Source organism: Anastrepha obliqua, chromosome 1 (assembly GCF_027943255.1).
Source record: "Anastrepha obliqua isolate idAnaObli1 chromosome 1, idAnaObli1_1.0, whole genome shotgun sequence".
NCBI classification, from domain to species: Eukaryota; Metazoa; Arthropoda; class Insecta; order Diptera; family Tephritidae; genus Anastrepha; species Anastrepha obliqua.
In genome coordinates this window covers 58,432,352-58,458,903 of record NC_072892.1, presented here as the reverse complement: position 1 = coordinate 58,458,903, position 26,552 = coordinate 58,432,352, and the positions used below count along the sequence as shown (strand labels likewise).

Here is a 26,552-nt window from a genome sequence, read left to right as displayed (position 1 = left end):
TCCCAGATATGTGTTGCCGCCCAAAAATACATTGAAAAATGTTTTTGTGAAGGATATGTATGACGAAAAAAAAATCAAACTACAAGAACATTTGAATGCAGTTGAGCATGTGGCAATCAGTACGGATCTTTGGACGTCTGCCGCAAATGAAGCATTTATAACATTGACATGTTATTTTATCGAAGAATCGTTTGTGTTGAAGAATGCTGTACTGCAAACAAAAAAATTAAATGACGTTTTGAACCACAATGCACAAAACATTGCAAATACAGTTTCTGATGTGCTAAAAAAAGTGGAACATTTTTAATAAGGTTATCTGCATCGTTACTGACAACGCAAAATCAATGTTAAACGCATGTGATATATTGAAAATTGCACACTTACCTTGCGTTGCACATACTTTAAATCTCGCTGTGCACGACGCTTTGATGCTGAAGGCGGAGGATGGATATTTGAAGCCTATTATAACAAAATGTAAAAATATTGTACACTTTTTCAAATGCAGTTCTATTGCGACTGAAAAATTGAAAGAAGCGCAAAATACACCAACACCATTGAAATTGATTCAGGATATGCCCACAAGATGGAACAGCACATATAATATGCTAGAGAGATTGTTAACTTTACACGATGCTGCCGCTATTGTTCTTTTAGCTATAGGTAAAGCTCCTCCACCTCTTTCTGCTGATGAAAAAAATTGTGTACGCGAAATAGAAAATCTGCTTCGTCCTTTCAATGAAGCTACAAAAACTTGCTGTGGGAACAATGTCACCTTGTCTTTGATAATACCCATTGTGTATGGCCTGTATCAAAGGATGTATGAAATTAAATGCCAAATAGAAACAATTGAAGCCATAACTCTATGCGAAAACTTAATTGAAGGACTGAGAAAGCGAATGTTTCAATATGAAACACGAACTGCTCCACGATTGGGGTCACTTCTCGACCCTCGGTTCAAGCGTGAAGGATTTATTTCTAGCAGCAACGCAGAACAAGCAACCATTCGCTTAGATAATGAAATTATGAGTCTTCTCGAAAATGAACCGCCATCTTCAACTAATAATGCACCACCAAAAAGTGTTTCTCTTTTCTCATTTATAGAGAAGAAAAATGCGGAGAAAATAAAGTCGAAGAAAGCGAATGCCATCATTCTCAGGCGTCAATATTTAGAAAGAGAAAATACGGCAGAAGATTCAAATCCTTTAGATTTTTGGAAGGTAAACTAAAATTATGAATTAAAAAAAAAAATAATATGTATAATGAATTTTTTTTATTTGTAGGTAATTGAAAATGATTTTTTTCCTTTAAAGAAGTTGGCTTCAAAATATTTATGTATACCGGCCACATCAACTGAATCGGAAAGAGTTTTCAGCAAGGCCGGTTTAGTTATAACTGAAAAAAGAAGCCGCATAAAAGAAAAAAATGCAGATATGCTAATTTTTTTAAATAAAAATACTTGGAATAATTAAATTTTTGTAAATTTTTTTTTCTGTACTCTACATTTAATTTTTATTGAACGCAATCGATACTATTGAAAGTCTAACACTATCGGCACTATCGATGGTGAGAAAAAATACTATCGTTCACTATCGATAGTGACTAAAATACTATCGCCCACTATCGATGGTGCCGACTATCGATAGTTTGCCACCACTAGTGTATGGGTATGTAGTTCGAAATTTTTTTGTACAATTACCAGAGTGATTTAGGTTACGTTATGTTACCGTATGGGGGATAAGTACATAGATATGTATTACACAGAACAAGTTTGAGTTTTGGCGAATTTTGGGAAAACCCTGAATCAAATGTTTTCTTTTTTTGCTTGGGCGGCAGATTGGTTTTATGAACGATCTTTTGACGGTAGAAGTTCACTTTTCTAAAAATTACTAAAATTTCCAGATAATTCTTCAACTACGCCAAATTCTAGATTTCTTTCAGACAATTTAGGCGATGACCAATTAAATCCTTCTTACGCGGACCAATCAGTATTCGAAAGAGGCAATGTTGTGTGAGTAGGTTTACTCAACGAAAACAATACAGGTTTTTAAGAATTGTTTGCGGCTAAACAAATAGTGTTAGTTATTCAGTCGATTCAACTTCATATAATAATGCCACATTTGAACTGTATTTTCCTGAATTTTATTGCTAAATATTGAAAATTGAGCGAGTGGCAGTTGCGTAGGGTGAACGATATGAAGTGTTACCTATTTTTATTGATTTCAAAGACAAAATTGTTCAAAAATGATTGCAATTTTAACATATATTCGCTTTAGCTCTATATGACCACCTTTTGCCTTGACTATAGCCTTCAAACGGTCAAAAAATGAGTTGCATGCTGCCCGAATGTGATCTTGAGGTATTTTGGCCCATTCTCGTATAATCGCTTTTTTCAGCGCATCCATACTGGCATATTTTTTAGTCCTCACCTTGCTCTCCAAAATGGATTAAATGGAATTGTGCATCGGATTTGCGTCTGGCGAATTCGAAAGCCATTGTTTGGACGAAATGAAGTGTGGAACATGATTTTTTAACCATTCTTGGTTCACACGAGCTTTATGGGACGGTGCCGAGTCCTGTTGGAACATCTATGCTCTACGAGCGAAATGTTTGCGCGTCGGCTCTAAAGCAGCTTCTAAAACATTTTCCCGATAATAAGTCGCATTCACTTTGACACCAGGCTCGATAAAAAACGATTGGAGAGCGTCCATCAGCGGTCACTGCTGCTCAAACCATTACTTGCGATGGGAAATTGCTTCGAGTGGCCATACGTAGGCTCAAATTCTCGTATGAGCGTTCGGTCAAGTAAACACGATCGTTTTGAGTGTTTATGAACTGCTCAATTGGGAAATTATTTTCATCAGAAAACACAATGTTAGGAAATTCGCCAAGTTCGTGCAAGCGCAACAACTCCTTTGCTCTTTCGCACCGAACTTTTTTTTGCTGGGGTCAAAGATCGTGTGCTTTTTGGAACTTGTAAGCCTTGACCTTGAGCTCATTTTTCAATATGCGTCGAATGCTGTCTTGCGATAGTTTCAGTTCTTTGACAATTTTTCTTCCACTTCGACGTGGATTTCGTTCAAGTCGAGCCTTCACTTTCCGAACCATTTCTGGAGTTGTTGCCATTTTTTTTTTTGGTCCACCTCCATAGCGTTTTGCAATGCTACCAGTATCATTGTAATGTTTTATAGTGCGATACACAAACATTTTATTCACTTTGAGGTGACTGAGCTCACGAACAATGGCTGGTTGTGATTTTCCAGCCAAATATAACGCAATCACACTATTCCGTTTGAATTCCTTCACAGAAAAAAAAAATTCAACAAAACTGAGACGCAAATGCTTTTGATGGCTTATAAACAATATATTGAACTGTCAGTAGAACAATTTTGACGTTTCATGAGCTATTTTACACTGTTTCACCCTGTACATCATAACTCATAATTTTATCTACGTATTTTTTCTATTTTTCATAGCACATGGAGGTGAAAAAATCAATTTTCGCTAAAAAGAAATCGGCTGATTTATTATTGTTGGCTACAAAAATAACAAGTTTCAGAAAAACGCTTTAAAGTCGACCAGTTGTAGAATATGAATATTCATCACTAGAGCCCACGATTCTCATGTGCATAGATTTTTATTACTCTTCAGTTAACACTTTATGTACGGGATGCCTAATAATAGGCTTTTCAGTTGCACTTATTTTATAGAGGCGTCAAATGCACAAAAGTGCATCTTCATTAGCCATAATTTTACTGTGAGTTCGTATTATTACAGGAGTACGAGAAGAAAGAATCTCGGATCTCAACATCGACGTTTGGTCCGGCCTGTCATAAGTAGTTATGAAAAAACTCAATGAAAAAACTCGTTATCGGTGTCACATTTTAGAATAGTATTGGTTGTGTTTTACAGTGCATTTACATACTTTCAAATTTTAATCCTTTAAAATGAATTGAACTAGCGAAAACGAAGAAGTATTTGTTGATTCTTTGTCTGAATGTTCTGTGAGCAGTGATTTCAGTAATGATAGCGATATTATAAGTTATTAAAAGCATTCAGGATTGCTACTACAATACAGCGATTCAGAAGATGATCGTAAAAGTGTTAAGTAGCGAAGCGGAATGTATTGAAAAACAAACTAGGATAAACAATATTCGCCTGAGATTGCAGGATCACCAATCTTGTCTTCTTTTGCAAGGCTGCTTTTACATCAGTGAGTTTGTAGGTTCGAGGAATGAAGAGGCAGCTTAAATTCTATATAAAATTATTTTTCATTTTCGATATTTTCTCATTTAAGTCTAATGGTAATCTAAATTATTTCAACGGATTTATTTATACCATCAAAGAAAAAAAGTATGTCTATGCCTTCAAGATGGTCAACAATTGTCGACTTCACCACATCAACGTTCGAATGGTAATGGTTGTACGGGTTAGACGTAGGCCTTTATTCACTGCGACCAGATTGATCTATTGTGCGCCCCTAATTACTTAATTATAATTATTTAGTATGCCGAGGAATTGAACCAGCTCGTTAGAGGGAGCAATTGTAGGTCTTCTTCCTCCTGTGGCCTAATACCTCACAGTTGGTGATTAAGTGGTCCATAGTCTCCTCTTCATCACAGCAGAATCTGCGTAATCTTGTACTAGATAACTCCATTGTGTTAAAGTGTTTATTACAGGCAAAGTGACCTGTACGTGCTCCACAGAGTAATCTGAGGCCCTTTTTGTCTAGGGTTAGAGCAGATTTTGCTCTGTTAGAATTGAAGTTCAAAAACTTTTTGGAGCGATTAAGCCCGCTTGTGCCATTCCAGTGTTCCCTGATTTTAGTTTGGATCCATTTTTTGGTTTCCTGTTTTATATTATTTTTGTTAAAGCCAAAAAATGAGGTTGGTCCAATAAATAGCCCTTCGGCCCCTTTATTGGCATAAAAGTGTGAAGCTATTGTGAAGCTATTCAAGACTTTGGGAACCGATTGGCTCTCCGAAAGTATTTTAATTTTTACTTTCTCGAACCCTCTTTTGGATAGGATTTCCACTGTTTCCATTATGGCGAGGAGCTCCGCATGGAATATCGTGGTATCTGTACTTAGTGTTAGGAATTTGCGTGCTCTAGGTCCCACTATTTCTGCTCCTACTTCTTGGAGCGTTTTGGAACCATCTGTATATCATTTTTGTGAGCCAGCGTTCGAAAATCGTAAATAAAATTTAAGGGACTTGACATGAGCTAAACGGGTGGTTGGTTGAGTGTTTCAGAGCCACGCTTATGAAGGCTAGATATCGCAATATGATTCTTATGAACGAGCATTGTTGTTCCCCCTTCTTTTTCCCGTAGTGACATATCTCTAATTTTACTACCTTTTATTCCCTCATAATATTGGCACGGGCTTCTTCAGTTGTTGTTTTTTCATGTTCTTTATTTCATATTTAATTAAAATAATTACAAAAGTATAATAATAATTAACTTAAAGTACGACTATAACTTAAGTTGTAGGTAGGTAGGTGGGTAGGTTGGGTGGTTGTCGTAAAGACGCACTTAGACCTTTCGCAGGTCCATTGTGATACCACTGGAGCTTATCCTTACCCTACGTGTTCCTTTTCAAACCATCCGGCAACTTTAATAAACGAGCAGAGCTTCGTTAGTTTTAGATGGGCTATGTCCGCTACATCGGTTAAAACTGCTCTATCAAGAGTGCGCAGCCTTCCCATAGCTAAGCTTTCACACTCACATAAAAGGTGTCTGACTGTTTCCTCTTCTTCTGTATTAAGATAGCTTCTACAGAAATCGAAGTACGGGAGTCCTAGCCATCTAGCGTGGCCTATTAAACAATGACCAGTTAATGCCCCTATCATTTTTCTTATAGCTTCTCTGTTAAATCTTAACAAGATTTTCGATCGACCGCTGTTCCAGTTCGGCCATGTCTGTCTGCTTAGTTCGCATGTTGTGAGGTTTTGCCAGCTTGTATTTGCCTTTTTGATGGTTTCCCTCTCTAGAAGTAAATTACAAGTGGCTATAGGCATGGGTATCAGCACCTTATCCGGTTGGAGATCGAGCGTTGTACCGGTTCGAGCAAGTTCATCCGCTTTGCATTTTCCTGCTATATTCCTGTGGCCTGGTCCCCAGATAAGGTGTACTTTGTAGCACAAAGATACGTCATTTAGAAGTTTAAAACATTCTAAAACTGTTTTTGACGAGGGTGTTTTAGATTCAAGCGCTTTTATTGCCGCTTGACTGTCCGAGTATATGGAGACTTCATTTGTGGATAATACTCTCGTTTTTATTACTCTAAGTCCCTTTTTATGGCAGTGACTTCCGTCTGAAATACACTGCAATGATCAGGTAGGCGAAATGATTGGCATACTCCGAGTTTATCGGAGTAAATCCCTGCACCTACATTGTTGTCTAGTTTTGAGCCATCTGTGTAAATGTTTATATCATTTTTCTTAACAATGAGCCCGTTATCCCATTCCTCTTTGGAAGGAAATACTGTGACGAAGGATTTATTTAAGTTGATAAACTTAAGTTGTTAGTATAATAAATAAAAATATCCCACATAATCTTTAGTTAACTTTTTTTTGTTCTTCAACATTACTTATTCAAAGCATAAATGAAACTATAGATTAATCAGGACACAACAAATAACAAGCAGATTACAAGAATTCATTAAGAATTGGCTGTCTGTATTTGAGGCAGCTGGATAAAACTTTGTAAAGAGCTGTATAATCTACCGTTCAAAATCATGTTATACTTGAGAGATCTTTTCACCAAAATGTTCCCATCGAAACTGTTGATAGCCAGGGCAGGTACCAATAACGTGTTGAATATTTTCTGGGGCATCCCAGTAACGAACTGGACAAGCGATAGAAGTTAAATGCTTTGCATTTAGATTAAGGAGCTCTTCCTAGTAAGAATGATCAAACTTATAACATAAGCAGACAAGTCGTCACTGAAATTTGGCTGAGTCTAAAAATATCGAGAATTCGTTGACACTTAGTTTTTGTATAAACTGCGGAATATATGACCTCAAGGAAGCAGAAGAAAAGGCAAAGGCATCCATATTCAAAGTTTGTTATACATCTTTTTTAACTTTTTTAACCCTGTGTACACCAAGGCGCTCAGTCCCTTTAGCTAGGACATGCGGCAGAGAAAAACAGTGCAAAACATAATAGATATGAGCTCTAAGAGTAAGCAAATATTGCGGAAGTCTCTCTGATTTTTGACAGTTTTTTTTTTTTTTTTTTTTTTTATATATATTAGAAGAAAATACCCAACACCGTCAGTAGAAAAAAATGTCAAAAATCAACGCGATTTTTGAACCACTTGAAACTCGCACTTTATTACACCAAAATTCAATGATCTACAAGGTTCAGCATTCGAAGTCTAACCAACTGTCTGTTAGTTGGCTAAATGACAGTCCTGAATATTGTGTACAAGCGCGCGGCATTTTGCATTTTGCCGAGAGTAAACGCGAGAAAAGAAATCAGTAATGGATTTCAAACGTAATAGTGTGATAGCATTATATTGGGCTCGAAAATCACAACCAACGATTGTTCATGAGCTCGAGCACCTTAAAGTAAATAAAGTTTTTGTTTATCGCACCATTACTCATTATAATGATACTGGTAGCGTCGCGAAACGTCATGGAGGTGGTCATCAAAAGAATGCAACGTCACGTGAAATGGTTCAACAAGTGAAGAAGCGACTTGAGCGAAATCCCCGACGAAGTGCCAATCAAATGGCGAAATAACTGAAAATATCTGACCGTAGCATCCGCCGCATACTGAAACATGATCTCAAAGTCAAGTCTTACAAAACGCAAAAGCGCACGATTTTACACCAACACAGCAACAAGTCAGACTTGAGAGAGCGAAGGAGTTGCTTCGCTTGGCCGAAAACAGTCAATTTCCGAACTGACGAGAAAATTTTTCAAATTGAGCAATTCGTAAACTCCCAAAACAATAGGATTTATTTGACCGACCATTCATTCCTCCAATCGTTTTCATGGAGCCTGGCGTCAAGGTAAATTAGAAATATTATCGGGAAGGTATTCTGGAGGTTGCTTTGAAACCGTAGGCATTTCAAAAGCTCAATTGAATCAAGATTGTCTAAAAAACAATGTTCCGAACTTCATAACGTCCACACAATGGCTCTCAAATTCACCAGACGCGAACCCGATGGATTATTCTCTTTGGGCCTTTTTGGAGAGCAAGATCCGAACTAAAAGATTCACCAGTCTCAAAGCGCTGCAAAAGGCCATTGCACACGAGTGGACCAAAATACCTGCAAATCACATTCGGGCAGCTTGTGATTCGTTTCTGAATTGTCTCAAGGCCATAGTCAAGGCAAAATATGGTCATATCGAGCAAAAATTCTTAAAAATTTAAATTAATTCTTAATCATGTATTATTTTCACACATTTTCGACCATCATTAATTATTCTTACTTAGTAAATATTGAATTTGCATGCACCTACTTCATAACATCTACCAAATCGCCTTACTAATTGAAATATTTTTACATGGAACTTCAAACATGTAACACATTTATCAACAACAAAATAAATGTTACGTGCATGAATATTCGTCCATGCTGTCCACTATGGCACTAAAGGGTAGGTAATATCTACTGATAGCAATAAATATGCGTGTGCACACATGTCTGCTGCCCTTCTGTAGTTACATAAAATATTGCGACATTAAAAATATCACACAGTGCGAAGTTATTTTCACATACCTACATGCTCTCATACACATTCGCATACCACCTTGATCAAAACGTTCCCGGAATGTATTACGAAAAATCAAATTTATTACTCAAATATGATGTAATCGCCTTCAAAGTACTCCCCATCAACTGCAACGCACTTATGGTAGCGTTTGATTCAGCTCTCGGATCATACCAAGCACTCTGCTGGTAAACGTATACCAGTATTAAGTATAGCCATCAAAGCCATCTTCGATTTTTGAATTACTGCCTTTCGGCTCTTCAAATGCGTTCCCCGTAGTGGCTTGATCAAACAGAAAAAGCCTTGGCGATGTCAACTCAAACAGTTGACTTAGAGCGTCACCTGGCGGCTGAAAGTCTCATTTCATAGGTATATAAATTATAAACCGCTCAGGCTAAAGCTCTGGAACGTGAAAGAGTGGATAGTGAAGGAGGAAAGGAGAGGAGTAGCAGAAGGAAAAAGATAGGATAGAATAGAGAAATAGAGGTGGCTAGGCTTGTGAGAATTTTCCAGATTCTTTGGTGAACTGAAAATATCTCCCAGTTTGAGAGAACGAATTTTACTCGTTCTCATGACATCGGAACCCAAAACTCGCAGCCTTGCTCTATCAAACGCAGGACAATCACAGAAAAAATGCTCAGTGTTATCGACCTGATTCCAATAATGCAATAATACCGACCATCAACCGAACGTCTTTTCTACCAGTTTTCTGTTCAGGGTTCTCAGAAAACACTTTGCAGTTCTGCAGCGTTCTAGACTGGACCATCACTTTTTATGTAAATTGCGTACATAATCGCTGATCCACAGAACTATTTGCGATTATTGGCTCTGGTCACTTAACTAAGATGCGTTGCAAAACTTGCCAAGCGCACAATGAGATGCAGTGAGCACCTATAAAATCTGTAAGTGATGAGACTTTTATCTAAAAATTTGGATTTAAAGCCTTTGAACCAAATCTAATAACGAGCTTAATTTTGAATAAAATCGGTAGACTGCTGCGAAGTTTAAACCTTATTAGATTTATCCACTCTCAAACCCCCTTTATTCATTTCATTTCGATCCCCTAACGTCTTCTTAAGATAACATATTTACAGTCTGTCTAATAGAAGCGTGACCGCCATAACTTGGAGTATATTTGACCAATTCGATTCTTTTTGATCTTGGTTGGCGCGGTAACCGCTTAAGCGATTATGGCCGAGATTAAACAAAGCGCTCCAGTCGCTTCTTTCTGGTGCTAACTGGCGCCAGTGGGACACACCAAGTGAAACCAAATTCTTATCCATCTGATCTTTCAAACTCAGAGGAGGCCTTCCTCTTCCTCTGCTAGCCCCAGCTGGTACCGCAGCAATTACTGTCAGAGCCGGAATGTTTGTATCCATTCGGACGATATGATCCAGCCAACGATGGGCTTAAATTCTATGGGCTGAAAATATTATATTTATTATACGCAATATATGGCTTCACATTTTCGAGTCATACTTTTTATTAATATCTCCTCCAAATCAGCCGATTTGGCATTGAAAACTGTTTGACCGTCTGTTGTTGTTTTCCTTTAATTTTTTGCTTAACTACATATTACCCAAAAATTTTCAATGGGATTGGCATCAGGCGACTGTGACGGCCGAACCAACATTTCATTCTCATTTGCGTTTCCTCTCTACTCATCCTTGGCTTCTGTGCTTAGGATCGTTGCCTGCTTTAGAATCCAGGATTGGCTAGTTCTTCCAAATATCTTCGCAGCTGACGTTAATGCTTTTTGGTAAATCCATTCATCAAAACTGCATTGAAATTGGCGGTAAACCCAAATAAACGGCCAAATGCCTTTTCGTAGAAGCAGCCCCAAACAGAAACATTAACTGGATTCTTAAAAGTTGTTACGTTTGTCCATTTCCGTTCGGAATTTACCTTAGTTCATGCAAGTCTTTTTTCAATTTGTTATCATGAGAGCAGCAACGGTTTTTTCACTGTGCTCGTGCTCCGGAATTTGAGGTCGTCTGCAGGTAAACGTTCTCGAATTGTGTTTTTGGCTACATTGGCACCACTTTTCCTTTAAGCTGCTTCAGCTTCACGCAATGATAAATTCCTCTTTGTCACAAACAATTCAATGATCTTCTGATCTTGCTTTGGAGAGGTAGTTTTTTTGGGTCTTGTCCGCGGAAGTTGTCAAAGTTTTTAAGTTCGGTATACCATGGCACCCATTTATTTATGAACTTCTTCGACTTCCGCAAATATATTGCTGCAGATGCTCGTGACATTTTTTGACCTAGAGGGTGTGCATATAAAAACACTGCTTCAAAACATTTTTCATACGCGAAACTCCTCGGACGAAATCTAATTTTCAACTAACAAATTGGGCAAAGCGTATTATAAAAAGGACACACCTATTTAGCGGCATTAAGGTACATTTTTTGTTTCACGGAACTCCATGCGTAATATACTTATATTATACTAGGTGATGCGTAGTGGAAAGCAGAATACAAATTTGCATTAAAAAGTTAATTAAAAAAAAAAAAACAAATCATATTCCCTAATTTCGCGCAAATCAAAGTTAAAAATTCTGAAGAAGATTTATAAATCATCAATAAATTTTCATACAAATTTCAAGCTTTTCAATAAGAACTTTTTTACAGAACTTGAAAAAAAGTTGGGTACGCAGTTTAAAGCCCATCAAATTTTAACACAATAAGTTTGAAGTGGCTCAAAATTATCGTTGATTTTCTTCGTCTTCTTTTTGTTTTGTGCTGTTTTTGTTTTTTGTCGGGACAAACTACCAAGTACAGCACTCAGACAACATTAAGTCCATTGTACTGCACTCGGGTTCCCTTTTTAATTTTTTTTAATCTACCCGACATCCGAAGAAATCTGAGTAGATCTTTGAGTGCCGAGAAGCCAAGGTACTCGCGTCTTAACTCCTTAGTGCCAAAGACTTCAAGCCTGGTTCGGGCGAAGGCCAGGCAAACGCACAGAAAGAGGTCCGCCTTCTCATCCTCCTCTCCATTTGCTGGACAGAGTGAACTGTCTGAGATGCCTACCTTTTCCATGTGCTTCGCCCATAGAAAGTGGCCCGAATTTTGTTACGCATTCAAAGTCATAAATTTAATAAGCTGGTTCTGAAATAATTAGAACTTAAAATATGATTTGGCCTATCATTATTTTATTACAATGCCCTTTGGTCGCATTTCAAGTGCCTGAAAAGTAATCACTACGAAAATTTCTTATATCTACCAAAATGAAACTAGTTTTGAACTAGTTCTTGGGCTACCAGTTTGGTTCTTCACTCCAGGGTTATAACAAATGCTCGTACGCATGCAACCCTGCATAGGTGTGCTACTAATCTTCTTATACATGCACACGAAATATTTCATGTCTCCGGTGTAAATTTTTATTATCACGACAATTTCTCTCTTTTCGCTAATAAACTTGTAAAGCAGTTCTTACATTCTGCACAGCGGATACATACCTAGGTACATATTTCAGCTGATACTACAAGCAGGGCAAATGCCCAACAATCTGATTTGTATCTATTTGTTTACTATGAAAAGTATCCCCAAAAGAGTCATAAAGCCTGCTCTAACATAGATTGCCTGCAATACATTGCTAGCAATGCAAAAGAATATATAAAAAAGGGGTTCGCATTAGGACCGCATCATTGTTGAAATGAAATGAAATAAGTTATGTGAGAGGTACTAATGTCAAATGTTGTTCGGTTTAACGAATCCGCCGCTGCATAGGTTTGCCTGGGTTATGTTGACTTTGAGGAGATTCGTCGATTGCGGCTTATTGGCCTACCAATGTTAGGTTAATAAACCTGTTACTTCAAAAAACCCCATAAGAACAAATCCAGCGTGGTAAAATCGCACAATCGTTGCTAACTCACTTCAGTTCGGCGAGTGATAAGTAGGTAGGAGAAATGGTTGAAGCACCAGACGGGCACTAGCACTAAAGCGCCATTTTGGTACCATTTTCAGACCTCCAACGGCCAGATATCTACTGCCAACCAGAGCTTTTGATGTAATGGAGAATATTGATGGGATTTAGGCTGGAGTACTGCTCCAGGTTGTGGAAGAAAGGAGCACTCAGTGATCTTAACTGTCTGGGTGCCAAACCCGGACATGCACAGAGAAAGTGCTCAACAGTCTTCTTCTCTGAAAGGTCCCTAAGCTTCTGCAATGTGCGTTAAATGGTAAAACCAGCCTTTCTCCGTGAGCGCCGATCGCCCAATGATCGGTAAGCACAGCTAAAAGTTTGGAAATTGAATGGCGTCGAGTCCCCAAGAATATTTGCCATACCGTATTAGAATGAGCCATACGATTTTCGAAACAGCGTACGAAGAAATTAAACTCCATCTGATCTGTGCTTTCCTGAAAGATAAGTTTTGCAATTCCTCATTAATAACATTTAGGACGATCCCCATGACCTAATGGAAGACCTCTGAGTCCAATTCAGTCGACCCCTTCCTGGCAAGCTCATCAGCAATTTTATTTCCCTCTATGTTCCTATGTCCTCGAATCCAGATCAGAAAAATATCACCAGCCTACCCAAAAGATTTTATCTCCTTACAGAAGTTGACCAATTTGGATCTGCACCATAGCGTCGTGCGAGTCTTCATTGCAGCTTGATTTTCGGAAAAAATATTGATATCTCCCTCGCTCCTAAGTATGCCTGCAAAGACTTCGGTTTGCAAAACACTAGCAGCAACATTCGCCAGCTTTTAAGAAATACATAGATAAATTGGCTAATTTAGAGAAAACCTCTGCTCCTACTTCAGACAGAGATAATAGCCTTGGTACAGATTTTCCCCTCGTTCTAATGCTATCTACTTGGAAAGATTGCCTTGGTTTGCACTGATTGCCCACGAACTTTTGATATTTCTAAATAAGCAAGTCAATCGTCAAAAATATGCATAAAATGACAGAAGCTGTCGAGTTGAGTCGTATTCAAAATTAAGAAAAAAGAAATCATTGAGTACTTTCTACTTCACCTAAATGTCCTCGCTGTGATTCCTTCTGAACTTCTGGTCCAAACCAAACAAACACTCAGTGCTTTATTCGTTCCTTCCTGCTAAAATTTATCTGCGCTTTAAAAGCGTTTGCATTTTGCTCTTTCTGTGTCGTTTAAAGAAGTTAGCAGGCAGTTCATGACCGATTAACATTTCCTGCGCAATACTCGTACACCACAGTGATAACTTTTATTTTGCACTTGGGTGCAGTCATTGCAGGATGAAGGCCGTTCAAAAACGGTTATTGTGCCTGTGCGTCAATTGAAAACGCAAGAACGTCTTGTAACATACTCGCATTGCGTGATAGAGATATCCTTCGGCATTAGTGGGCCAGCTTACATTCAATATTTCATGAGCATTTGGTTGTCAGGAAGATTTATTCTCGATAGATTATTATAGATTATTCTCGAAAACCGAATTCAGTCACGGTGGTTAAAAGCATGCCTATGACATTGAAACAAGTGAAAAATCTTGTATCTATATACATATATAAGGCGGAAACAGAACAGAAATCAACAATATGAGTGTTGCAAGACAAGCTTAATCCAATAAAATGGTCCGCGGAAAAAGCACCCCAAAGCAAACGGTCTACTGTTTTTTCGGAAAATTTATTCACGTCGCAACTGTACCACAAGAAAAACTTAAAAGAGCCATTTGTTTGGAAACGTTTTCGAAGAATGAAGGAAAACCAACCGCCGAAAATGAATCATTCTTCACCAAGACAATGCGAGCTCTCACGTTTCGACTCACAGAAAAGAGTTTTTGAGCATTCAAGAGATCAACTTAATAAGTTATCCGCCTTACAGCCCTGATGTGGCACTTACTGGTTTCTTTTTGTTCACGAACATCAAAACTAAAATGCGAGGTCAACGTTTTTCAAAGCCTGAGATAGATGTTGAAGCCTCTTAATAGCTCTCTTTGGCGGTATTCACTACGGAGTGCCAAAAGTGCTCTGAAAATTGGTTCAATCGAATGCAGAAGTGTACTGACGTGCAAGGAGAATATTTTGAAAAACATTTCATTATTTTGTTACTGTGCTTCCATTATTGGGTGCAAAATGTAAAAGGCAACCCTCGTATGTATTCATATACCTATCTCAATACATGAGCAGATATTCAAATAATCGTTCATACATTATTACATACATACATATGTATTTTCGATTGCACAGCCAGAGCTTGCCTGGGCAGATAGCAGAAATGTCGTATCGAATCGCACAAGCTTTGAAATTCTCTATTCACATATTCTCCGCTTTCTGTTTACACTCACCTTACACTGGCAATATGCATTTTATGTTGTCCTTTTCTTATTTGCAATTCGCCTATATTTGCATAGAAAAGCGGCACTATTGCTTTTGGAGCAGCAAATCCCAGTCGAATATCAATTTCAGTTCACCCAAATGATACGCCTGCCTAGCTTGGTTTCACTGCTTCTCACCCACTGTATACTTTCCCTTCACTAGCAACCTCAGTATATTACTTAAATGCTTACTGGCAACCATTTTCAACGCTTACTCGCTGCACAGCTGGCTGGATTCGTGTATTGCTCGCGGGCATTTTGCATGCGAAATCAAAAGAAGCTTACGAATAAATGCCTGCGTGACTGTCTATCCGTTGACGCCCACACACGTTGTTAGCACTGTGGGGGATGGTGGTGGCGGTATGTTATGGCATTAAGGCGACCAAATTTCAAAACTGTGCAGCCAAGTTTACATTATCCGTCAATTGCATGCTAGCACATATATTTATGTATATACAGTTATGGGCAAACTTGTAGAGTCGCGAATTATTCAACAATTTTAACTACTTTTCTTTTTTCAAAAATGTGTCAAGAAAATTAGCGTATTCTATGACAAATATCATATAAATCAAACGTTCAAACTTTGCAAAAGGTTTATAAAAATTCGACCACTTTCAATCAAACTTTGTAATCAGAATGAAAAAAATTGGGTACACAGTTTTATAGTCCATTCAATTTCAATACATTGAAGAGTAGTACAAGCGTATAAAGTATTAAGTACAGCGTATAAAATCTTCACGTACATTCTACACAAAAGGTTGAATGGATACACTGAACAAATACTCGTATTAGGCGAGTACCAATGTGGTTTTAGGCGTGGTAGGTAGGCGATCGATCAGAGCTTTGTAATTCGTCAAATTTTTGAAAAGTGCTGCGCATGCAAGGAATACTGAAAAAAATGGCTTCGCTAGTAAGTCTAACCCTCGCTGAGACCTATTTCAAAAGTCTTTTACAAGGTAAAGCATCTGATTTATTGAGAGTTGAAACAGGAGTAAAACAGGAAGACGCGTTGTCTACGCTTGTGTTTCATCTAATCTTAGACTATGTAATTAAAGATGTTGACCCTTCAGAGACTATATTCACGACAACTTAACCACAACAAATATGTGGAGAAATATGAATGTTCTAAAAGAAGTATTCCAAGCACTGCAAATAAAAGCAAAATTCTTTAGTTCAAAGATCAATGAAAACAAAACGAAATACCCTGCAAGAGCGCCAAACAGCGCATATTTTGCCCACGTTAAACTCTTGAATCTGTCAGATACGCGGTATTAACATCGAAGAAGTAAACGAATTCTGCTATCTCGGAAAAATCATTAACTGAACTGGCAGGTCAGCAGCTGAGCTGACATACGAAATCGAATAGCAAAAGTCGCGCTGTGCTTGGCATGTTAGACAAAGTTTGGAGATCTTCGTACACATACAGGGTTGGCCATATTAAACTGACCCATTGAGTAACCCTATAACTTTTTACTGTAATTTGAAATCTAAGGTTTACGTCAACAAGCCAAAGACACTAGGCGCACTTAAGGCCAATATCCGACGGGAAATAGCCGCCATATCGGCCGAGACGCTGGCCAAAACTATGGAAAACGCCGAAAAACGGGCACATTACGCTATACGAGCTAAGGGCGACCACTTGCGCGATATCATATTCAAAAAGTGATGTAAACGAATCTCCTTGAACTAAATTAAATGTTTTTCACAATGAAACACAAAAAAATGTTTCTTTTTCCATATTTTTTTAATAATCACATGGGTCAGTTTAAGATGGCCAACCCTGTACATATCCAAATACGTGCTAAGGGCGACCACTTGCGCGATATCATATGCAAAAAGTGATGTAAACGAATCTCCTTAAACTAAATTAAATGTTTTTCACAATGAAACACAAAAAAATGTTTCTTTTTCCATATTTTTTTAATAATCACATGGGTCAGTTTAATATGGCCAACCCTGTATATCCAGGCGTATGAAATTAAGAATCTTCGAATCAAATGTCAAATCTGTCGTTCTGTATGGCTGCGAAATGTAGAATACAACAATGTGTGATGTACAAGCTCTACACGCATTCGTTGAGTTCAATCGTTGCCTCCGAAGGATTGTGCGCGTTTTCTGGCCAAATACCATCTCCAACACTGACCTCTGGAGTTTGACGAAGGAGGGTCCTGTTCATGTCGATATTCAGCGACGCAAATAGAAAAGGATTGGGCATACACTTCGGAAGCCTGCAAAAGCAGCCTTAGACTGGTGCCCACAAGGAAGTCACGTGCGTGAGAGGCCATCCAACACGTGAAGACGATTAGCTGAAACAGAAGCGCTTTAACCGGGCCGTTCATGGCGACAAATCAAATTTCTTACATTGAATAAACCTAACTTTAAATACTTTTTTGAGGCTCTATGTTCCTCCTAGGAACCACGGGCTAAATATATATGTATATGTAAACTGTTGCAAAGTAGGCTCTTGAGTAAAAGAACGAAAATCAATATATATAAAACACTGATTCGACCACTGGCAACATAGGGATGTGAAAAGTGGACACTGAAAGCAGATACAATTAAGCATATTAGAAAAAAGATTACTGAGTCCAGTAAGAGAAGAAAATTGTCTCTATCGTAGGCGCGCGCCTTCCGCAATTTGTTACACAAAGCGATGATAGGGTTCCCTCGACTTGGTCTTTCCATCGAAGGCATAGTCTTCCCCTATGTCGTTGTCCTCTAACTTTCCATCCGAACACCTCCTTTGCTGGAGTTTCTGCATCCATACGCTCGACGTGGCCAATCCAGCGCAAGTGCTGAATATTTATGCGCTTCACTATGCCCACATCGTCGTAGATCTCATACACCTTGTGGTTCATTCGGGAGTACTAGTTATCGCCAACACGAAGAGCACCGAAGATTTTCCGAAGTATCTTTCTCTCGAATACCCCAAGAGCAGCTGCATCAGTCTGCGACACAACCCATGCTTCAGCGCCATAGAGTAGCACGGGCAAGATTAGCGTCTGGCGTACAGTGTTAGTTTTATCGGGCGAGAGAGATCTCTGCTACACATTCGCTCACTGAGACCAAAGTAACACCTATTAGCAAGCGTGATTTGCCGGCTTATCTCCAGCTTGACATCGTTTTCTGTTGTGGCGGCGGTGCCAAAATATATAATTTCCTTGACAACTACAAAGGTATAGTTTTCCGCTAAAATGCTGGATCCCAAACGCCGTGTTTCTTTCCTAGTAGACAGCATATACTTCGTCCTGCCCTCGTTAACCGCCAGACCCACTCCAGTTGGCTCTCTTTCGATAGCGGAAAATGCTGCGGTAACATGGAACGGGACGCTTTTGGTGAAAATAGTGCCATTTCGATGAACACCAATTCTCCGCAATACCCCTTCCATGAGGAAGTTGAAGAAGTCGCATGATAGTGGATCGCCTTGTCTCAAACCTCGCTCGCTATTGAAAGCTTCGGAAAGATCTTTTCCTGCCTTGACAGAGTTGGACGTGTTGCTCAATGCGATTTTGTAAAGCCATTTTTGCTGGAATACCCAACTCAGACATTGCGGCGTATAGGCGATCCCTTATCGGGCTATCGAAAGGATCATCAGGGAAATAAGTTATCGAAAATCAACGAGAGCTCAAATGAGTTTCAAAAGTTTGAAATTTTAATCAAAATTTGTCGAATTTTTGTAAATCTTGCACAAAAATGGATACTTTTATGTGTATATGATATTTGTTATATAAGGAAAATGGGCTATATTTTAACCCGGCGTCCGTCACTACTGCGTAAAAAATACTACTTTTTTTCTACAAAATATCGTGACCTGCCGCTTCAAGTACCTTTCTGTATAGAAACAAAAGACGCGCTCCTTAAGTAAACTAAGAATTCAATACAAATACAGCTATATACTATGTGCTAATTTTTACCCGGTTGCGGCCGGGTTGTGTTTGTATTTGCCTAGCGACAAACCCCGGATTAAAAAAGTTATAAAAAAAGTAGTCAAGATTAATCAAAATATCACGATTCTATTATTTTGTCCATAAGTACATATATGTATATATTTTCATGTGCATAAGTATATGCTATCTTGCGTTTTATCTTCTCCTAAACGCTGCTATTTTTTATTTTTATTTTTTTTTTTTTACTTGTACAAGTATTCTAATCCATTTTCTCTGATTTTTTTGTTGGTCTAAAGCTGTGCCAGAAGGTGTTGTTCTTGTAAAGATGATATGTGTTGTTCTTGTGTGCATTCATAACATTTTTCTTCGATTTTCACCTGCCTTCCTTCCTTATTGCAAAATGCTGTTGATATTTTTAGATGCTTCTGTCAGTTCATTTCTATTCAGGACAAATGGCCAGATACCATCAATCAAATACCGACAAACGTGTATGTAAATGTCCAGAATAATAACCTATGGCAAAGACATAAATAGTGATATGAGTGCATACATACATACATATGCATACATATGACGCTTTGTTAAACGCCTACCCCATTTGTTGCATTTAAATCGATTTATAAGAATTTACAAGTAGATTAACAGGAAGTGATTATTTATGAATCGAGAGACAGAATTGTCAATTATGATTACTATTACAATAGGAAAGTGGTTGTTTAAATTTTTTATAATTAGTTGTTTCAACTACAAATTAAAGTTTTAATAAAACCGCGGCACACGAACAAATAAAATAATACAAGTCCGAAATAAGAGTAGCCATTTACATTACAAAAATGAATTCAAATATGACTTCGCCAACAAAACAAAACAGAACCCGATCGCTGCATTTAGTACTGGGCCCAATTATGAATTTTCCTTTAACTCGAAATGAGTTCTTATGGGTTCGTCGTTAGTCCACTTATTTGTGGCTCATCAAAAATACCTGCTTCTAGATTTTCAGTACCTAGGCCATACAATTTTTAAGTAATAAACTGAAACATTACCCTTAGTAGGAAGTATGAATTTTCTGCATAGAAATCTTTCATTAAATTTGTTCACCTTTATAGATATTTCATAACAAGAATTACAGTTTATTTTGAGTGCGCTGTACTCTCCTCTGCATAGCTGTGTTTCTGTGTGCGATATTGCTGACATAGGCTATAGTGATTTTGAATATAAACCTAAAATTGCTCGATTCCTCTCGGGATTTAACTTGCATAAACTCAGGAAAAATTCCAGAAGTCTGTTGTTTTACAAACTAAAATTTATGAACATCGCCGAGACTTATGAAACGAAAAAACAAAATTTAATACATTTATTACATGTAGAAAATGCGCAACACATCAAAGAAAAAAGTACAAAAAATCAATAGAATTGTTTAGCTACTTCACACTTGAAATTTAGTGCACTAAAATTTAATAGGCTATAGGAACGATAAACCTATGGTTAGTTAAGATACAGGGTGGCTGATGAATTTTGCTACATTAAGAAACTCAAATAACTTTTTTTTTAGTGTATGGAATTCATTTATTTTTTTTTTCAAGTTGAAGGTCATTAAATTTTATTAAATGTAGCTTAACTAGTTTTAAAAATAATTGAATTTAAATGCCCCCCATGCTCGTTGACACAAGTGCGGCATCTTAGTAAAAAGTTGTTCATTGCTGATTTGAGAGTTGCGACAGGAATAGCCGCAATTGTTGCTCGAATGGATTGTTTTAGTTCATCCAAATTTGTTGGCTTTGTTTTATAAACTTCTTGTTTACATAAACGCCACAAGAAAAAGTCAGGTGCAGTAAGGTCAGGCGACCTGGGGGGCCAACGAAATTCGGAGTTTCTTGAAATCAGTTTATTGGGAAATTTTCGTCGCAACTCTGTCATAACAGTCTGGGCTATGTGAGACGTTGCACCATCTTGTTGAAACCACACAGAGTTGAAAGGAATTCTCTTTCGGCGTAGTTCTGGATAGAAAAATTCTTTCAGCATTTTCAAATAACGGTCTCCAGTAACCGTAACGGTGTGACCATTTTCTTCAAAAAAATAAGGCCCGGCAATACAGTGTGAAGAAACCGCACACCACACTGTCACGCGAAGAGGATGCAATTCCGTCTCGTGGAGTTAGAAGTACTCCATATTCGACAATTTTGTTTGTTCACATTGCAAATCGAAATGGGCCTCATCAGACATGAAAAGGCAGTTTAACATGTCTTGGTCTTCTTCCACCATTTGCAGGATCTTCTGGCAAAATTCCAAGCGAATCGGCAAGTCTGCTGCATTCAGCTTGTTAACCATTTGAATTTTGTAGGGAAATAAGTCTAAATCTTTGTGCATTATTGTTTGCAAAGACTGTCGGCTGACACCAAGTTGAGCAGATAAGCTTCTTGTTGAAACCCTTGGATTGCTTTGTATAGCTGCAGCTACAGCAGCGATCGTTTCCTCCGTCCGAACTGGTGGGTTTCGATGATAAGGCCTTCTTGCGACTGTTCCTTGCTCAGCAAAATTATTCACCAGTCTCATTATGGTCCATCTGCTCGGGGGATCGCCGCCAAACATCCGCCTGTACTCTCTCTGTACCAAAACTACGGACTCCAGTGCGTGATAGCGGCGGACTATCCAAATTCTTGTTTGCGTGTCCCAGTTATCCATTTTAATAAATTTTAAAGATCAATCTGCAAATTAAAACAAAAATGGAACAGATAACTTAAAAAGAAAAAAAGTTATTCAATTTTTTTTTGGTAGCGGCTTTCATCAGCCACCCTGTATTTAGGGAATCTCTGTCTTCAGGATATACCCCTAACTCGTGGAGGAAGATCAGGGTAGCCTTTATTCCCAAAGCAGGGAAACCGGGCCATAATACTCCGAAAGATTTCAGACCAATTAGTTTCTCTTCGTTTCAAACTAATTTTCATTTAAGGAGCTTTCATGTGGTGGGAGGCGGTGCAGACAGAATCCTACCTAAAGAATCTCATAAAAATCTAACTATCACGATCGACGCCTCAGACGGTCCTGAAAGTGATCCTAGCTATTCCATATATACATCGGTGAAATCGGCTTCCTGGTTTAAGGGGGGAAGCTGGTCGAGAATTTTGAAAAAATCGAAAAATTTTTTTTTGTCTTAAAAGGTGCTTTAGGGTCTTAGATATAATATACCAAATGAGGGATGCCAGCAAAAATGTCTAAATGCCCAAATTTTTCATTCGACGGCAGTGCCTCGCAGGTATGCCCCGAACGCTACTTACAACTTTAAACGCGTTTTTCTCGAAATCACTTTTTTTAAACTGGCCGAAGACATAACTCGAACAAATCTTTACCGATTCTTACGAAATTTTGACAATACATTCGAAATACCTTTCTCCGGAGACGTACGTAGGATTTTTTATTTATATTACATAGTTTTTTTTTTAATCAACAATTTTATGTCGTTCTTTATAGTGAAGATTGTAACTTTTTGTTCAAACGTGCACCATTTCGCGAAAAAACAAAATATCGAAAAAATCCTACGTACGTCTCTTTCTGTTGTTATATAGAAACTAAAAAAATTTTATTTTTTGATCCAGGACAAAAATTAAGGAGTTTACGTCTTCGGCAATGGACCCACTAGAAAAAAAGGCGCCTTAGGAGAACTACGGGACGGCGGCCATTTTGAAATTAATTCAGACGAAAAATTTTGTATTTGTACCATGAAAGCTATATTATTAAACCTATTTCACAGATTTTCGATTGATTCCTTTGTTGAGTCAAAATAAATTCATAAAATATGCCCATTTTTTGCGCTCTAGACCAGCTTCCCCCCTTAAAACAGCAGGCATGGTAAAATAAAACACGCACGGTCATGCATCAGTTTTACCATCTGTGGAACACTTGCAAGACGCAACGGAAACAGACTATCTGGTTCCCAAGATAGATCTGAAAAGAGAGTATAAAATAGGAATACTCGACAGAAAGAATTGGTAGATCAAAGTGGTAGTGGTAACGATATTTATGCTGACGGCTCAGAGATGGAAAAGGGTGTATCGTCTTTCAAGCTGAGATCTACATTATAGATAAAGCAGCATAAACGATACGACTGATGGACTTACCTCCAGCAAACCTTACCATTTTTGGTGATAGCCAAGCAGCGATCAAGGCACTGACCTCAACGCGCATCAATTTAAGATGTGTTAAAGAATGCTGGAGGTCGCTCATCCAACAACACCACAGCAAACTTTGTTGGGTTCCCGGCCACTCTGGAGTGGAAGGAAATGAAAGAGCGGATGAGTGTGTAAGGAAAGGCTGTGAACCTGTCCTTTAGCGAGTAGTAGAGGACGCAAGCATTCCTCTAAACGAATTATACACTGCGATTGACTTGAAATTTGCAAAACGTTTCACTGGAGGGACTAGTTACCTTCTTTAAAAAATATATGCAGGTATCACCATGGGCCTTAGGGCTACGGACTGTCTTGTCTTAGACAAGCAACCTGGCTTACCTAACCTAACATATGCGGATGACGACATGGGAAGAAAGTGTATGTGTGTGTATAATTTCTTGTGTTTGGTAGTTTCGATTACTCTTCCTTTTCACAAACAAGTCATGCCCCTTCCTTTTGATTGTTTATTCATGAAGCCTGAAGACACAGCGAATTCGGATGGCGCCATCTTGTACTCTATCATTATTGATGGTGAATTTGGGGAAAAGATGATTCCAACAGAGCTTTATAGCTGTTTCCCATCATTTTGAAGTCTACAATTTCCAATTCGAACGCGCCATAGTACGATATTGCTTCCCATACCAAATCGCCACCTTCACGGCTGCGATATCGACTCAAGTACCTTTCCTCCTTTTATAAGTCATGGAAGTAGTAATTGTATCCATCCGACCCCTCCGGATTGAACTTCTTTTCGACACTAAATAATGCTATTTTTATTCACTGGGATCATTACCATATAGTATGTAACAGAACTCCAAGCCATGTGGGCCCTTGCAAAGGGCAGGCATAATCTCTATGATTTTTGGTGGCGATCGGTTTGATGAACTGCAACAACAACAAAAATAACATTTTAAATCATAATTTATTGTCCTCAAAGCAAAGCCTCTTAGAGTTGCATAAGTTATTTTATCAAAAGTTCCGTTGTTATATATCTATAAAACTAGAAATAACTCAATGAAATGTTATCTTTTACAAAATTGAATTAACTAATCAATTTCTTCATCTTTTTTTCATTACAGTGGTTGGTTGGGAAGTGCCAAAGGCTGGTTAGGCAGTGCCAGCGCTTCAATTCCATCGATGCCGGCAATGCCTACCATGTCTATGCCATCAATGCCAGCTATGCCAGCCATGCCGTCGATGCCCTCAATTCCGGGGCTGCGCAAGGGTGGCGCCGAAGCTGGTGAGGGTGTCGCCGCAGATGGCACTATTATCGAGGGCGGAGATGCTACAGGTGCCATGAGTGGTGAAGAAGAAGACAAATCGAGGTACATTAGGTATGGGCCAAGCAGCTAATGACGGGACAATGCTATTTTATGAGTTACAGCAGGGATAAGACCAATATAATAAAAAAATACAAAACAAATTTAAGATGAAAAAATAATAATAATATAAAAAAAAAATGTATTCATATTGATGTTGCAAAATTTTGCACACCACTGTGTGTGTAAATTTTGCGAGGTCTATGAAGTAAAACAAGCTATTTTTATACTTTAAAAAGATTCTAGTTTAGTTGAATTTAGTTTAGTTTCAATAATATTTTAACAGTTCTTTTCAACACAGCAATTTTTAATAGTTTAATGCAATCGTTTGAAGAGAAAACATTTTTCCATTTCGTTCAGCTCAGTTGAATAAAATATGAGTACACTTTTGTTCAGTTCGTTGCTGTGCAGTGCAGTTGAATTTATTTGATATAACCGTTAAAGCACAACTGACCAATTTGTATTTATTATTAAAATATTAACAGTATTTGAATTACATATATAAAAACCTTTATATACACACATACAAACTCATATACTCATGCATATTGGCCATAGCAGTAACATATTGATATAACGGTATTTTTACGTTTGCTTATGCTTTCTTGGCGCGTTCTCTTACACGGGTATACTCACACATACATACATATACACGCATTTGTTCATGCAACTTTTCCTAAATTTAGTCACAAATTTTGAGAAATGAAAATCTTCACATATTCTAAATATTCTACATACAAACATATACTTAATATACTTTAATATACTTTACATAAATATATATAAACAAAGTATGTATAACATAATTCAATACTCATAAATTTATAAAATTGTGTTTGGGTTCTTGTATACTTAAAATTACCGTTTCAAATTTCTTCACTTCACTATTTTTCAAAATTTTCAATAAACTACTCTATTTCTTTGTATATTTCTCTTTCTCCTAAATCACTACAATTTCGTAAATGCTTTGATACTTTGTTATTTTCATAATCCAGTTTTTCCCTACAACTTAAACTGTACTTTTGCTCTGTGCTTTCGAAACTACATACTAATTGCCTCTGTCCTTTGTATTTATATTTTATTGATTTATAATATATTCTCATATTATCTATGGAAATCTTTGTCCTTTTTAGCTGCATATATCCTAAAATATTTTTCTTAAGTTAAAATGAAACATTAATTAATATTTTGAGTAATTCGGGCGTTTGTGTAATTATGAGAAAAACTATAGTTGAAGCTAAAGTGAGTAGAAATTTCTTGCAACATATAAAGCTGTTCTGAACTACCACCTTGATCGGTAGTGCATAGGCTCGAATTCGAAACAGCAAAATACTGAAAGAAGTTCTTTTCTAATAGCGGCCGTCCCTCAGCAGGTTTGGCAAACCTCCGAGTGTATTTCTGCCCTGAGAAAGCTCCTCATATAAAACCTTTAACCGTTCGGAGTCGACTTAAAACTGTAGGTACCTCCGTTTGTGGAACAAAATAAAGACGCACGCCACGCCACAAATAGCAGAAGGAGCTCGGCCAAACACCTAACAGAAGTGTACGCGCCAATTATTATTTTTAATAGTAGTATTTGGAGCTCCGTTAGAGGGTTAAAATGTGCTAGAAAATTATTCGCAGGAAAATTTTACTAGGCGTTGTTCTCATAAAAAATTTATAAGCAACTTAAAAATCCACAAGAAATAAACAAACAAAAAAAAAATAATAGATTAAAATAAATACTTAAAAATAAATAAATAAAAATAAAAGCAATAACAAAATAAGAGAAAATAAATAAATAAAAACAATAAAATAAATGAATTGAAAAAAAAATTAAATTAATAAATACACAATTATAAATATATAAAAAAAAAACAAAATAAGTAAATAAAAACATGAAATAAAGAATAAAACCAATAAAACAAATAATTAAAAAATAAAGAGAATAAATAGAAAAGATAGAAAAGATATCAATACATAAATAAAATTAAATAAGTAGAAAAATGGTATTATAAATAAATAGGAAAAATAAATAAATGAAAAAATAAATAAATAAGCCAAAATAATAAAATAAATAACAACAATGAAATAAATAAATACAAAAAATTAATATAAATATAAAAATAAATAAAATGACTAAATAACGAATAAAATAAATAAATATAAAAAATTAACAAATAAATA

At 37.3% G+C, this 26,552-nt stretch overlaps 1 protein-coding gene across 7 annotated transcripts in view; it reads left to right on the top strand.

The window, feature by feature from the left end:
• The window catches only part of LOC129244385 (synapse-associated protein of 47 kDa), a 149,399-nt gene that overhangs the window by 85,904 nt on the left and 36,943 nt on the right, over positions 1 to 26,552 (top strand). For 5 of the 7 annotated variants that reach the window (XR_008582367.1, XM_054882008.1, XM_054882012.1 and 2 more), the window contains exon 4: positions 24,147 to 24,401. Coding sequence is in view for 6 of the 7 variants with exons in the window: in XM_054882008.1 (XP_054737983.1) it covers positions 24,147 to 24,401 (255 nt within the window). In the remaining variant the exon portion in view is untranslated. The remainder of the gene's footprint in view (positions 1 to 24,146; positions 24,402 to 26,552) is intronic. The other 2 variants (XM_054882016.1, XM_054882025.1) reach the window with 1 other exon arrangement.